Here is a 15398-nt window from a genome sequence, read left to right as displayed (position 1 = left end):
CCATGTCCTTAAGTGCCACATCTGCACATCTTTTAAATATCTTCAGGGTACACAAACAGATGATGGAAGCTAAAGGAAATATGATGTTGCTTTTGTTCAGCTGACAAATGCTCTGTTACTGAAGCTTGGACTCTGCTTCCCACCCCACTAAAAAAATGCAATTCTTGTTACTCTGAGTGTTTTTTTACTATATAATGTTGAGAGAATAGCAAGAAAGTTGGGTATTGATTGTTATTCCACTTACTAAGAGCAGTAATTTATAGTTTTCAATATCTCTCTTTCTCCAGGCACGCAAACAAATGGCCTGGACTTTCAAAAGCAGCCTGTGCCTGTCGGAGGAGCAATCTCTACAGCCCAGGCCCAGGCCTTCCTTGGGCACCTTCATCAGGTAAGAGAAGAGACATTTCAAACAGAGGAGGTCAGCTGCCCTGGTGTGTTCCATGTTCTCTCTTTCTGTGGATGATGGAGAGTCATTTATTGGAGCATAAATCTGCGTACACTGCCTGGTTAACGAGCGTGGATGGGAAAAGTCCTAATTGTGGCATTCACTTCATTGCATTAGGCTGCAGAACATGTCAAGATAGGGTGAGACCTCTTTGAGAGAACTGCAAAACACATTTTTGGTGACTTGAGAATGCCTAATTGTTGTGGTGTCATTTTGAGTAGGTTTTTTGTTTGTTTGCTTTGTTGTTGTTGCTTTAACGTAATAGAGAGACCACATTGAAAGGTAAGAAAAAATTTAAAATTTTTAGCAAAGGATTATATTGGCCCAATGGCTGCCAAGGTTCCAAAACTGTCACTTGCCTAGTTAAAAATACTCTTACAGATTAACTACAAGGAAAGTTGATTGTACTTACTAAGCATATATACCTTGTGAGGTTTTCTTTTTTTACAAAAAAGTTATTTCGGTGACCTGTTTGTCAGATGATATTCAGACTTCTAATACTATCCCTCTGTTCTGCTGCTGCTGTGTTTAGGGAATCAAAGCTGAACTTCAGATGCAGGCTGAAGCAAAATGGGGCATCCCTAGGTGAAAAGAAGTATAAGGGGCATTTTTTTTGTAGTTTTTTATCTGCTCGCACTTGATGTATGAAAACAAATGTCCTAATTTCTTTCCCTTCCTCTGCACCAAGTTAAACTTTAAAATACTGTACCTAATTGGATGACCTTGAATGTTTGAGGTCTGAGGTTGCACAGTTATTGTGGTATAATTGAAGTACTGAAGCTTTTATGCCCTCTTTTAAGAGCTCTGAACTGCCGTTTTATTGTATGGAACATTCCACACGTTTTGTCACATAATTGCAATTTTCCTAGCAGATTGGTTTATATAGGACTAAGGGAGTGCCACTGTTTGAATTTGCTGAACCAATAGGCTGTTGTAGGCTGCCTTTATGTGGAGAGAAGCTGACTAGTTTTTATGGCTTGCCAGTGTGTGTTTAACATGGAGACAGATACAGCTGTTCTGCAGAATTCTGTGTGTTTGCTTTAGACTTCGTTTTGTTCCATAGATTGACCCAGGACAGTAATTGGGTTTTGCACAGTGCTTTATCCTGCTTTGGAAATTTATTTATTTAAACAGTTGTCAGGATCTTTATAACTTCATGTTTGATAAAGTGTGATTCATTTCTTGAAACTGGTTCAAAGGAAAATCTCAGGTATTCTTTTATTCACCTGCAGGTGTGTGGGAATCTATTGTCAATCTGTCCTCTGGTAGTGAGGCTGCTGTTAGTGGGGTGTTATTCAACCTTAACACACAGTGCTTTGCTCTAGACTAATGCAAAATACTGGGCTGTAGGCAGTATTCAGCATTTCTAATTTGGAAGTGTTGGCTGTGTGGTGAAAAGGATGTCCAAATTGCATTCACAGAGATTTTCAGGAATGTGCTGGCTGTACCTGAGCAATCAATATGTATTTGTAGTCTTTTATGTGGTGTTTGTGTAATTTTGAAGTATTATTTTGAGTATATAGTTTGGATGTCAGGGTGCTATTATTTAGGCTATTCTCTGCTGTTAATCCATGGTAAAAGCACAGATTACATCGACTGTGTCAAACTGTATTTTGCTGCTGATGAGGAGGGGCTTTGCTGGGAGTGTTTGCTTTGATGTCGATCATGCTTAGTATGTCTAGTACCTTCATCTAAAGAAGTAGGAAATATTTCCAAGGTGACTCTTCCAAGGTTGCCTGTTCAAAATATTCAGTTATTAATTTCATGTACTGCAGTTTTTCCTGTGCCTGAAAATACGTGGACTTTTCTGTGTGGGGACCATATAGAGGTCCTCCATCTAGAGGCAAGAGTGCTGCCTTTTCCTTTGCTTTATTGTATCCTTACATGTCACCTGGTTTTCAAATGAGCAGTGGTTTTCAAACATGTCCAGAGATGGAATTCTCTACAGGCTGTTACTCTGACCTTTGAAAGTGTAGGTAATTAATTAGAGAACATTCCTTCTTTATAACTAGGGGTGCTGGTAGAAACTAGGTGAGACTGATTCAAATGGGTTTCAGTAAATGAAAAGATAGCATTTTTTGTACGTTTTCCTCATTAGAGATAAAAAGCATTCCAAAAATCTCACTTTCTGAATCATCCATTTTTCCTTGCTGCTCACCCACAAGACCACCTTTGGGCCTGTTAATAACAAACATCAAATTCAAGTTTTAAGTGTACCTGACTCAATACAGCCTTTGTAAAGTGTCTCTGGTGCTCTGTGTTGAGATCTTCTTTTCAGTGGCTGAGGGCTGCAAATACTTGAATGGGTTAATTTCAGGGAGTGTGGTCATGCTCTGGGTTCTGTGCTGTGCACATGCTTGCTCATATCAGAAAGCTGGTGAGTGCAGTGTTGGGGTGAGACCCGTTCTGAAATGGGAGTAGGATGTCAATGAGTGGAGCTTAATGCCCTGCCCTGGAGCCTGGATTTTTCCAGCAGGAATAGGACTAGTTGGCATGTCCAGTTCAATATGCTCTGTTTCAACTCCATCCATAATATCTGCATCCTTAGGCAGGGATACCTTCAGTAAGAGGTAGATAAACAACATAGTGAAAGAGTCTTACACATCTGTTTCAGCCTGGAGTATAACCCCTGTTCCACTGATTCAAGTGTTAGAGGGTCATGCTCTGTTATAGGGGGAGTTTTTTTGGAATGTGGGTGGGGAGATTGTTTTTTTTACATTATTAGTTTTCTGTGGATTCTACATTATTTCATTTCCATTTTTGCACTGTTGTAGGTCCAGCTCGCTGGAACAAGTTTACAGGCTGCTGCTCAGTCCTTAAATGTACAGGTAAAGACAGTTACCTTCTGCTGCTCATCCTTCTCTCATCCCAAACAGCATCAGTAGAGATAGTTCTTAACCTGTGATACCTTACTCAGTTTTTTTCAGTTTGACTAGTTTGGCAAGTGATAGGTATGAAGGAATAACATTTCTACAACTGTAAATCAGGTTCAGGATTCGTAAGCATTCAGGCTCTGGAGTTGTTTAAAACTTGGAGTAACCGTAACTTGATGCTGAATTTTAGTTGGTGTGGTGTCATGCAAACCTTAAAACTCCAGGAATATTTCTTGTTCTTCTGCTTATTAACTTGCTTTAAACATGTAGTGAGTATTACTTAGCAATCTGTCCTTACTTCTGGTAACTGTATATAGGAATATAAGGTGGCATTAACTATATAATATGGCTAGTTCAGACTGCTTGTGTAAATAACACACAGCGACTTCAAAGAGTAATTGTTGTTTAATAATGTACGTGAGACAGCAAAGCTTTCAAACTTTCCTATGCTGCTGAGCACTTCAGTTTATCTGTTAACATTCTACTTCCACTCTGTACTATATTAAGGGGCAAGGGATGCAGTTTTATTGAAAACTGGTTTCAGTATTGCATGTTATTAAAGAATGTAGGTAGTGCATTACATGAAACGCAATAGAATGTGGACCCACTTATACATAATAACAATTTGGAAAGAAGAGGAGGTATAGTGACCTTCCTTTCTAAGAGGAAGGAGGCAGAAAATTGCCTTGGTTGCCATGGTAAACTTCCATCCCTGAGAGAGATGTTGGCAAACAGGCTGTATCTCCAGTGCAGAATGTTTACAGTCCTGTGCTGTAATTATCGCTCAATGACTGGCAGAATTAATCAGAGCCTTTATGTTAATTAGCCCGCTCTGCAGTCCCCAAAACAGGTGGTGGAAAATATGCAAATCTATGCAGAATTGTAATGTTCTGCATAACCAGTTTTAATTATCATAAAACTCTCTCCCCCTCTTCATGCACTTGAATTTCCTCCCTCATGTCTTCACAATTTCTTCTTTTTAAAAGAAACAAACAACCAAACCACAAAAATAAATAAAAATAAACTCGAATCTTTTAAAATAAACCAGTATTCAATTAAATAAATGCATTGAGTATTTAAAAGCACTGTATATATTATATATCTTGCTGTAGGTAAAGAAACCTGTGAGGATTTTTGAAAAAAGGTTCTGTATAAGCCAACAGTATGATGACTTAGAGGTACAGGATGGAGATAGAGAAAATGGAAACACAATCTCCTTTCCCTTGTTCCATTGTTCAGGATTTTAGGCAATGAATAATTTTAACAACCTTCCCTTTCTTCATGGTGAAAGGTAGCGTCAGCTTCAGTTGCACGGTGTAAAATGAAGTGAGACCTGAAAATAATGTCAGAGAGTTCCAGGAGACCAGAGAGCCTCTTTGTTTTGTTTAAGCTGCGTTACCTACAGACGTGTCTCAGCAATCGTAGCTGAGATGGTGGGCACACAGAGCCATTGCTTAAACACACTCTTAAAATAAACCCAAGGGCTTTTCGTATGCAGATGAAAGATTTTTATTGTGCAGTGTTGAGATAGCAGCGTCATACATTAACATCTGTTTTACACTATAAAGAGTTGTATTTTTTTTTGACTAGTCTAAATCTAATGAAGAATCTGGGGACTCTCAGCAGCCAAGCCAGCCTTCCCAGCAGCCTTCAGTGCAGGCGGCCATACCCCAGACCCAGCTCATGCTGGCCGGAGGACAGATCACCGGGGTAAGAGTTACCCAGGGATGCTGCAGTCCCACACAGGTATCATTGAGGGGCATTGCTACTGCCTTTAATTCACTATGAACTTCAGTGCAAGGGGCAACAGGAAATATTTGGCTACAAAAATAAGGAGACTGTAATATTTGCGGTTTGTTGCTCAGTATTTGCTTCCGAACATTAACAACAAAGAATTCTTTCTCTCTGTTCTCAGTATCCCTTTTGACCCTGCAATGAAATTGAAACCTGTTGTTTTACAACAGTTAAAATTAGACAGTCACTGATGTCATAAAGAGAAATTTCTTTTTCAAGATTAAAATGAGGCATCGGAGACCAAGACTGAATCTTATAGCTGAGTGAAGAAGAAAAATTATGGGAATTGTTAATTTTTCCTCTTCTCAAACACATTTCTTTTTAAGTAACTCTATTAGTACTTTCCTTAAGCCTGTTGAACCCTTTTGTTCTAACCTAATGATTTTGAGGGGGTTTTAATTACAGCACTTTGGGAGTATATATGGGATAATTGTTGTTTTGGACTTTCTGGTGTTTCTGAATTGTGGTAAAGGCTTTCAGTCATTTCAAAAAAGAGCAAGTTTTGTGAATGGGCTGGCTAAAGAATTTGCTTCCCCATAATCAGCTTTGCAGTATAAGAGTTTGTGTGTTAATAAGCTTAGGGCAGTTGCTCTGACAATATATTTATGATTTGAAGTGTTAGGTTAGATCAACCCTACACTTGCATGAAATGACTTCTTAATCTCAGGCTCAATTGTTAAATCTTCTCCTATGTTACTATGTAAATAAACATCCTATTTAGTTTTCAGTTTAGCATTGAAAGTTTTAAAAGTGAGACTGTTTCAATGTGTTGTTAAAACCTGGCATATTTTATTATTTTTTGTATTCTCAGAAAATACTGGTTTGTTTTAATTCATGATTGTCTGCTGTAGTGAAACATTCAAAACTCCAGGCCTATGCAGATACAGGTTGTAGTAAATATGGGCATCAAGATTCATTTACATGTAAAGGAGAGACTGCTGCCACCTGTTCCACAGAGATAATGTGTGCTTGGGAAAGGGAAGGGATGTAAAGTTGCCAACTCTATTCTATTAAAAAAAAAAAGGCAGATGGGGAGACTCGGAGAGAAACAAATGGAGCTCATGTTCTTTACTTATATCTTAGGGCATAATGGAAATGATGGAATATGGCAGGGATTCATGCTAATGTGAAGCAGCTGGGGCGTTATCAGTTTGTTCAGTAGCCATAGCCAGCATTCCTGCTTCACATTCATCTGGCTAATCACTTGCTGTTCTGGGTGTAAATTTCCTTTCAAATCCTGGCAATACCAATTCTTTTCTTTTGCTTGCTACTTAATTGCTTTTTCCCTGAAACTCCTGGTAGAGTTGTGAGGAAAACTTCGGAGCAGAGTTAGGTTCTGTAGGTTCCCGTAAGTGCAGATGTTGGTGGTGGTGCAGTTTGGTTTGTGTCAGGCCTGTGGTAGGTTGGTTCCCGCACTGTGTTGACTAGCCAGCTGTCCTTCATTAAGGCCAGAGCCAGTGGAATAGCCCTAGGATTGCCTGGTTAACATAAGTACTACTGAGCTATCTAATGACTTTGTAGCTGAAGTGGCTCTTCCCATTATTAATGGCTGTGTTTTCTAATTGTTTATAGCTCACGTTGACGCCAGCCCAGCAACAGTTATTGCTCCAACAGGCGCAGGCGCAGTTGCTGGCGGCTGCAGTGCAGCACTCAGCCAGCCAGCAGCACAGCGCTGCTGGTGCCACCATCTCGGCCTCTGCTGCGACGCCGATGACGCAGATCCCTCTATCTCAGCCAATACAGATTGCACAGGTGAGCCTTGAGGCTTGAGAGGGTGGAAAACAAAGGAGGTTTTGGACTGATTGCACCATTCGAATGAAATCTGTTGTTCCTCGCTCAGTGAGTTGCTAGAGTCCTCGAGTGTTGTTAGTCTTTCCTCGTGCGTCGTTGGATGGTGAGGTTGGAGTTTGATAGTCCTAGTGAGGAATGTGTACCAGCTGCTCCTCATTTCCACTGGGCTTCTGGGTTTGTACCAGAGTCTGAGTAGATGCTGTGTTTGCTGAATTTTCCTCCTTGTAGTTAGTGTGAGAAAGGAGAAAAAAGGGTATGGAAAGCTGCCCACAGAAGTTGCACTTGTTGAGACCTGCATGGATGGGAAGTGATGCCTGTGTATCAAAAAGGATGCTTGTCAGACCTAAATGGTGCTTGTTAGAAGCAAAATGATAGAGCTGGAGACTGGCAGTTTGACTTGACCTGTCTGTGTGCTGTTTTGGCTTGGTGTTCAATGCTGCAGGTTCCCTGACCAAGAATGGGCACTCCTGTGTGTCTGGAGAGAAACTTGGAGAATGAGTCTGGTGTTGGAATCTGTCCAGTCTCATGATCTGGTACTAAAGACTTTGTCAGTTCTGAAGAACTGCTCTCTGTGGATGGTCTGCTTACTAGAAGCAGGAAGGGACCTCCTGGGTCTTCCAGAACTGGCTTAATCCAGTGTGGAGATTGCAGTGGCACTAACTCTGTACTTGAGTGCTGTGAGTAGGTGAATGTCTTGCTCATGTTGAGGTCCATCTTTCCATAGATTAAAGCTCTTGGTACATAATAACAGTTTTCTTAGTCTAGCTGTGCAAAGTGTGTGGGGTATATAATCTTCTAAGTTGCTGCTTCATAGAGTGACCAAGTTCTTTAAGACTGCCTGATGCTTTCTGTTCAGGCTATTTTTTCTTGCATTCAGCCGGGATGAAGTGTCCAAAAAGTGGACATAAGGTCTGATTAAGGACAAGAATGGAAATGTTGCAATTGTCTGTGAAGTCCGGTGGTGAAATGTTCAGTCCTTTACTGTGCTGGTCCACTAGCTGAACAACAGCAGCCTGGCTGTGCTATCAGGTTTCCATTAGCTGAAGTGACAAACTTTTGTGGTGTTGGTCTAGAAGTTCTGACCTCTCTGGCTGTCCTTGGAGAGGCCAGAGTGGTGCCATCCTGTTTTTAAAAGGCGAGTGCTGATATTGCTGTGTTGGTGAGATTTCTGCCACTGAAGCTCTTGTTGCACTGAGGGAAGTCACATCACCAAGTAATACCTTTTTTAGCCAAGGAATCCACTTCACTGGCATGATGTAGAGATGACTGAAGGATGTAGCATTCAAGGAAGCTTGTAATTCTCAAGATGATATCTCAGTTTTGTTTCTTCCTACTTCCTACTATCTGTAGGCAATAGTACACACAGATTTCAAGAGGATGGGCAATGTCCTTGTCAAGGAAGTTGTTGGTTATAGCTTCTGACATCTTTCATGCACCTGCCACAGAGTTCCCACTTGATGGGATGTGAGTCTTTTAACATATATGTAAGCAATCCACAGGTGTGCCTCTCCTCTTCCAGGTGTGCAGCTTAAGATAGCAAGGTCTGCTTCACTGAAGTCTGGTGGGCTAAAATTTCCTCTTAACAAAGTCTGTACCTTGAATTGTCAGGCCTTAGGTTTGTCAGACAGGCCACCAAAGCCGTGGATACCAGAGTGATGCATGTGTGAGATGTTTCTAACCCTGCTCTCCTACCTCAGTGCAAAGCTCTGAAAATGTGTGAAGCATTTACAATTACTAGTTTTGTACTGGCTTTTTCTCCAGAACTTAGAAAATCTTCAGAGAAGTGTTTGAGAGGAGTTGAAAATATCAGGCATGTGCTGTCAAATAAGAGTTTCTGAAGGCAGCATTGTCTGATTTGTGCACAGAGTGAGCTAAAGGCTCTCTGAAAAATAGTGTGTGATCTTGTAGTTGCCATGTGCAGAACAAATTAAAGCTGTACTTGTTTTCTGACGTTTCTAATTACTTAAATGTTTGACTTTACAATTAATGTCTTTTGGATAGGTTATTTTGATACATAAATGAGCTTGCTTGAATCTTGTTAACTGCTCCTTATGATGAAAGAGCAGGGCATAAATTGTGCAGGTGTTGGATATAATTTGAGGTACTTATGAAAAACATCTACCATCTAGGTTCATGGGTAGATAGCACCATGCTTTTTGATCTGTCTTGGCAAGGATTTGTAAGCAGTGCTCAGCTTTGTTTGTGTTGCTATTGTAAATATATAGCTGATTATACAAATAGCTGAATGTTTGTTTTAATTGATGGTTTTTGAATAATTGATTAACTGGCAGGTCTCTACAGCAGGGGGATTACCATATTTATTTTAATTAACTAATTGCAAAAGCATGACTTCTTTAATGTGCATTACAGTTCACGTAAGGTATCTGCTGCAGCAGCCTGGTGAGGAGCTTGTGCTGCTCCTGCAATGACACTAAACAGTTTTGTTTCAACTTTTGGGGTTTTTTATAGACTTCCTTGTTTTCAGCATCTAGGCTCTGTATTTATATGAGGTAAATCTCAAAATGAGTCAGATGCTTAAGTTTGTGCTGAAGCTGTAATTGGAAATAATGGTATTGAATTTAGAAATTTAGATTTTTTTTTTAAACAAAAAATCTTCCTCACAGCAAGACATAGCACTTGACAGATTATTCTGCTGAGGTAGGATTTGTATTGTTTTGATCTTTCTAAATTGCTAGGCAGCACCAGAAGACATGCATCTCTCCCTGAAAGTCTTTCCATCTCTTTCTATGTGCTTGTGCTAGCATACAGATTTTAACACTGAGGAAAAAAAGATCAGTATAGGAAAACAGTGTCAGGTTTGTTTGTGTGTTTGCTATTGGGAGATTTATAGTAATGGTATAATTAACTCAATAAAAAAACTTTCCCAAGGTGGAAATAAAGTTGAATTTCAAATGCATTTGAGAGGCTGGTAGGGCTATTTAGGAGTGATTAGCCTTGGAGGTATCATTTTCATTTTGCGTTGCAGAATTATATTTCTGTATTTAAACAAGACTTAGCCAACATACCATTTACCAAGGCAGATGCACAGAATAAGATTGCTTATATCAGTTCTCCCTGAGGCCTCAATTTAAAAACAGTTTTCTCATATTAAAGTGTAAGAGCCTGATGATAAGAGCTGTCATGTCTTGGCTGGGTAGCCAGTGTTATGAATACCATAGTCTTAAACAAAAAGCTCTCCTCCTTTGATCTTACAGATACACTGCCACTGTTTCTTTGTATTCTTTCTTGCATGTAACTCCATCTCCTGTGGGGGTGCTTCAAATCATCTGAGATCTCCTTGGTCATCTGGGGTGATTTCATTTGTTTGCTTTTGATTGGGAGAGGTCCTTAACCTGTCTGTTTTTCCAATGATACTTTTTTCTTCCACAGTGTCTTCCCAACTCTTCCTTTTGTGTTTATGTTTTTTTTTTTTTCTTTTATATACCTGTATTTTCATCCTGCAGCTTCTCTTTATTTCCTTTTCTTCTGCCCAGTGTTCACAACCTGAGTCAGCTTGCCGAGCTCTTCACATTTCTGTTTTCAACTCTGCATCCAGTCCTTACATCCATTCCAGTATGAGCTCCCTCTGAGCTGGAGGGTCAGCACAATCTGCAACCAGCTGAGCATTTTAAATCAGTGAATAAATGAGTGGAGATCCGTGTTGTGTTGAGCTCAGGAAGTAAGAGGTTTTGGTAGCAGTTCTGACCAATGTGATGTTAGGATATGAAGTCATAAGAAACATGGAGTTCCAGGATAGAACTGGAGTAATTATTGCTCTTTCAAGAGGGAATTTTGCCTTGATTTCTTTGGAATAGTTGCATTATTTCTGAAGTTTTCTGAAAGCAAACAATATTATTGACTTTAAAACCGCTTTTTTGCTCATGGGCACTTTTTACAATTTTAGCATTCTCTTACAAAATGGAAGTTTCCATTTCTTAAAGAGCATTGCTTGATCAATCCATCTGGTGTCTGTCTACCATGTTATTACACTGCATGCTTTTGACTTAACAGGGCTAAGTAGCCCCAGTGATTGATGACCAGTGTCTGTGTAATGCAGGTTAAGTAGTCGTTTTCTTATAAAGCCTGTCTATGATCTCATAAATCAGTGGACTCCCTGTTTTTTCCCTCCCTAGTCTTCCTTTCTGAGATTTCCTACCCCTCATCTCCAGAAGGAGATTGTTGCAACTTTCAAGTTACAGTTTGAACAGATTTAAAATAATGTATTGTCACAGATAACAGCATTGTGTAAGAAAGAATTTCTCTTTGTCAGTCTGTCTTGACCTCTCATCTCCAAATCCACTGCTGGCAGTGAATGTCCTGTCCCATCCTCTGGCTGAGCAGGTTGTGGGAGTGCTCAGTAACCTGCATCAGCCCAAGGAGCAGCTTAAGGAGCAGCTCTTTGTTCCTCTGGTTCACTTGAACTCAGGTGTGTTTGGGGCTGTGGGAGATGAGCAGCTCCAAGCAGCCACACCAGGCACGGCTGAACGTGATTTCTCTGCAAACAGGGACCTGAGTGGCTTCCCTGAAACAGAGCTTTGGGGGAGTCTGCTTGGTTTGGTTTGTGTAATGGGAGGTTGCAAGTGTGGGGAGTATTTCATTCAGGCTTTTTTCCACCTGTTTGGTGAATATTTTGAAATAGATTCTTCCTGGTAGGATGGAAAAATCCAATAAGTGTTGTTTAGATCGTTTTCATGGATTACCACTGTTATGTTGGCTGACTTCACAGTATGTTTTTTAAATTTCAGTTGCTCTTGTTATTGTGTTGTTTGGAGATGAAAAGAAAAAGGCTGTTTAGGGGGAACAATTTTTAAGCAGTTTTCTATGTTTTCATTCTCCAGCTAAATGTCAGGTTGAAGTATTTTTCTTGAAAACCTCAGTTTCTCAGAGATTAACATTTTACATTGAGACCTGTCATTTAATTATAGAAAATTAATAGTCCTGAATGGTTTAAATACATAAAAGTAGGGTTCTTCAATAATGCAGTGTTTTGTATTATTCCTTTTAACCTTTCATTATAGTCATATCTATTAATCTTATTGTAATTTGTTTCAGAACAAATGAAATATATTTACTAATTGAGTTAGCTACTTTCTGAAATTTGAACCAAACAACCAGAGTGCAAACAAGGAATCTGTAATATTTTGCTTCCTTGTTGTTGATTCAAATGGTAATTGTAGACTGTTGTTACAAAAAAAATAGCTCCCAGCTAATATGCTTGATTTGTAGCAGGGTTCCATCCTCAAAAAATAAGTTTGAGAGATCTTTGTGTTGATGAGTTTAATGCATTTGAAAACTCCTGAGTTTGTGGAGGAAGGAAAATTGATTTGTTTGTTTGTGTTTTGTTTTTAAAGCAGAACAGTTCTGGATATACTTTGCTGGGTTATTTAGTAAATAACTTTGGTTTTATGAATGAAAGTGAAATTCAAATTGCCATTTTAAAGGATATTCAGTAGCAGGACTTCTGCTGTGTTTTACATCTACTTTTTTCTCTAAATGTTGGAGTATAGCTGGCTGATAGGAAATCTTATATTGGGAATTATTGCTGACTTACATGTCTAACACACAGCTCTTTCTTTTCTTTTCTTTTTTTTTTTCTTTTTTTTTTTCTTTTTTTTTTTTCCTTTTTCTTTTTTTGTCTTCTCTCTTTTATTTTTTTTTTCTCCTGGTTTTTTTTGGTCTTCTTTTTTTTTTTTTCCCCTTCCCGTTTCCTTAAGGATTTGCAGCACTTGCAGCAGCTTCAGCAGCAGAATCTCAACCTGCAACAGTTTGTGTTGGTGCATCCAACAACCAACTTGCAGCCAGCACAGTTCATCATCTCACAAACGCCGCAGGGGCAGCAGGGTAAGTGCTCCTTGCCACAAAAGCAAATCATACACAGCGTTTTTTTAGAGGAAAAAGTGAAACTCAGGTGGTTCATACCAGTGCCCAGCCTGCTCCCAGCCAGCTTTTTCCCCCTGGGTTTATATCCTGAGTATGAGACTGGGTGGTGTGGAATGTCTTTGGCCAGTTTGGGTCAGCTGTCATGGCTCTGGACCCTCCCAGTCTGCTTGCTGGTGAGAAGCTGAAAATTCGTCCTTGACTCTAAATACTGCTTGGCAATAACTAAAACATCAGTGTGTTATCAACATTGTTCTCATCCAAAATCCAAATCACAGCACTGTACCAGCTATTAAGAAAATTACCTCTATCTCGGTCAAAGGCAGGACAGACTGGGAAAAGATTACAAAATCAAAAGTCCTTGTGGGAGTCTGGAAAAGTGCTTAAGCCTAAAGAGTAAACAATGAATTTTGTCTAAACTGAACTAATAATTAACACCTTGGGAAAAGAGCTAGAATGCTGGATTTGTGTAACAGCTCTTGCAATAATATTTTGGCAATGCACTGGGTATGACTTGCATGCCAAAGACGAGGCAGTGGTGGGTGGTGCTGTGCCAGAGCAGTTAAGTTGTTGTACAGTAGCTTTGTTCTGAGGTCTGATGTGTTCAGGCTGCAATGCATCACAGTGCTGATTGCACCCCATTTGTTGATGCCCACAGAAAACTGCATTTAGCCATGGCTTCTTATGCTGATATACTCCAATGGCCTTTTTTCCCCCCTTTCTCTTCTACATGAACTCTACTCAGTTGTTCAGGTCTGGTAATCCAAAGATTCTTGCTCAGAAGGCAAATCCTGTTATGCTTGAAGAGTCCTGCAGAGCCTGGCTGTCCTATAAAATAGCTCTTTGCACCTCATTTTTTTCTGTTCTTTTCAATTTTTTTCATGCATCATTCCTTCTTACATACTATGACTTGGATAGAACTGGCTTTCCATTACGCTGAAGGGCTCTTACTGTCTGAATGCTCTCACATTTGAATAAAGGGTTAGTCAAAATTACCTTCCTTTTAATAGGACTTGATTTAGGAGAGATTTTATACAGCACTGGAAGAAAATGGCTGAAAGGCTATTCATGAGAGCATTTAGTGATGGACTGCTTTCTTAAAATGAAGCAGAACTTGTAAACTTAACATACTCTACTAGAAGAAATCAAAGCACTAAAATTTACTTCAAGAATTCTTCAAAATAGGTGCTTGGGGTTTTCTTTTTAATATATTTTTTTAAGAAAACAGCAAGCACAAAAGCATTGTTTGGAAAAACTCGTTGGTATTGTTGTCTGCCTACGTTTTGAGATAAATTCTTGTGATTTTATAAAATACCTTTGAAGATGCTTTACAGAAAGGAAAACTAAGAGAAGCACATTGCATTCATTCCCCAAAATGAGTTGTTTGAATTATAGAAGGGAAGGCTTTCTTGTTTGCTTAAAATCTTCTGAAGTAGAATAAGTACTAGATGAGATCTTCACAGTACTTTTTCCAGAGGCCATCTCTGAAAAATCATTTCTTCAGTACAATTTAAGAGCTGCATATTGCTGTCCTCCGTGACGCAGTGGAGGTAGAGACATCATGTTTTACTGGTAATGTGCAGCCTGGACAACTGAATAGCTCAAAAATGTGGGAAGATTTATATGCTGAATTCTGACCATAGGCCATTAGTGTGTGACAACCTTCCAAACTGAAATGCTTGAATAGATCTCATTTTCTTTATGAGCACTCAATGATAAAGCAACATGTGTGTCATAATACCCCTTATATCACTTTTTGATATGTTTTTTTTGCAGTGTTTCATGGTTATGGTTAGAAGATCTCAAACAGTACATTATTATTTATGAGAAAGATTGAGAAAGTGTGTATTTTTATTTTGTTATTTCCTGTTGCGTCTGACTTTTCCATGTTGTTCATGTCCCATTGCTCCATTAGTCAGTTTCATAAAATAATAAATATTCTAAAGAAACTAGCATAGAATTTTCTTCAAAACCAATGGCATTATTTTTTTTTTAATGCTTCATTGGTATTGCATGGAGCTTTATATATGTACACATTTAATAATGAACATAAAAATTCAGATTTGTGTCTAGATTATGTATTCTGGAAGAAATTTCTTGCTTTACAGACTATGCTACATATTTTGTGTATGCCATGTAGTCATGTAAATGAGAAACACTGTTTTTAAATGAGAAGAGTTTTGAGGGAAATAAGTGAATAATAGTTTATCTAGACAAGATTATAGAAGATGTAAACATTTGGTGAAGAAAAATGTTTTACTTCAAGAGGCAAAGGGTACAGAGAAATGCAGTTATCAGCAATTGTATTTAGATTGTTGAAGGGATTTAACATTGTGAGCCGAGATTCAACTTTTGAAAAAATTTAGGAAATTCAGTACCTAAAATATTAATCAATAATTGGGATGTTGTTCTACTATCTTTCTTCAACACACACATTATAGCTCCCAGCAGCAGATAGGAAATTTTCTCCATAAATCCACTGCCGTATGTCTAACGTAGTCACCTTCCTTTTCCACACGATTTCTGGCTATTTAGGGGCTTATACGAAACAAATTTTAAAGTTCCCATTTTTCATGGCTGGTAATTGATAACATCATAACTGAAAGAATTGTTTCAAG

At 39.0% G+C, this 15398-nt stretch overlaps 1 protein-coding gene across 1 annotated transcript in view; it reads left to right on the top strand.

The window, feature by feature from the left end:
* POU2F1 (POU class 2 homeobox 1) overlaps positions 1–15398 on the top strand; it is a 41476-nt gene that overhangs the window by 6391 nt on the left and 19687 nt on the right. The window contains exons 2-6 of the mRNA XM_058824804.1: positions 288–388; positions 3220–3273; positions 4909–5064; positions 6685–6864; positions 12618–12744. Coding sequence (XP_058680787.1) covers positions 288–388; positions 3220–3273; positions 4909–5064; positions 6685–6864; positions 12618–12744 — 618 coding nt within the window. The remainder of the gene's footprint in view (positions 1–287; positions 389–3219; positions 3274–4908; positions 5065–6684; positions 6865–12617; positions 12745–15398) is intronic.

This window comes from Ammospiza caudacuta, chromosome 2 (assembly GCF_027887145.1).
Source record: "Ammospiza caudacuta isolate bAmmCau1 chromosome 2, bAmmCau1.pri, whole genome shotgun sequence".
NCBI lineage: Eukaryota > Metazoa > Chordata > Aves > Passeriformes > Passerellidae > Ammospiza > Ammospiza caudacuta.
Note: the sequence above shows the minus strand (reverse complement) of the source record. Positions and strands in the feature narration are given on the sequence as shown.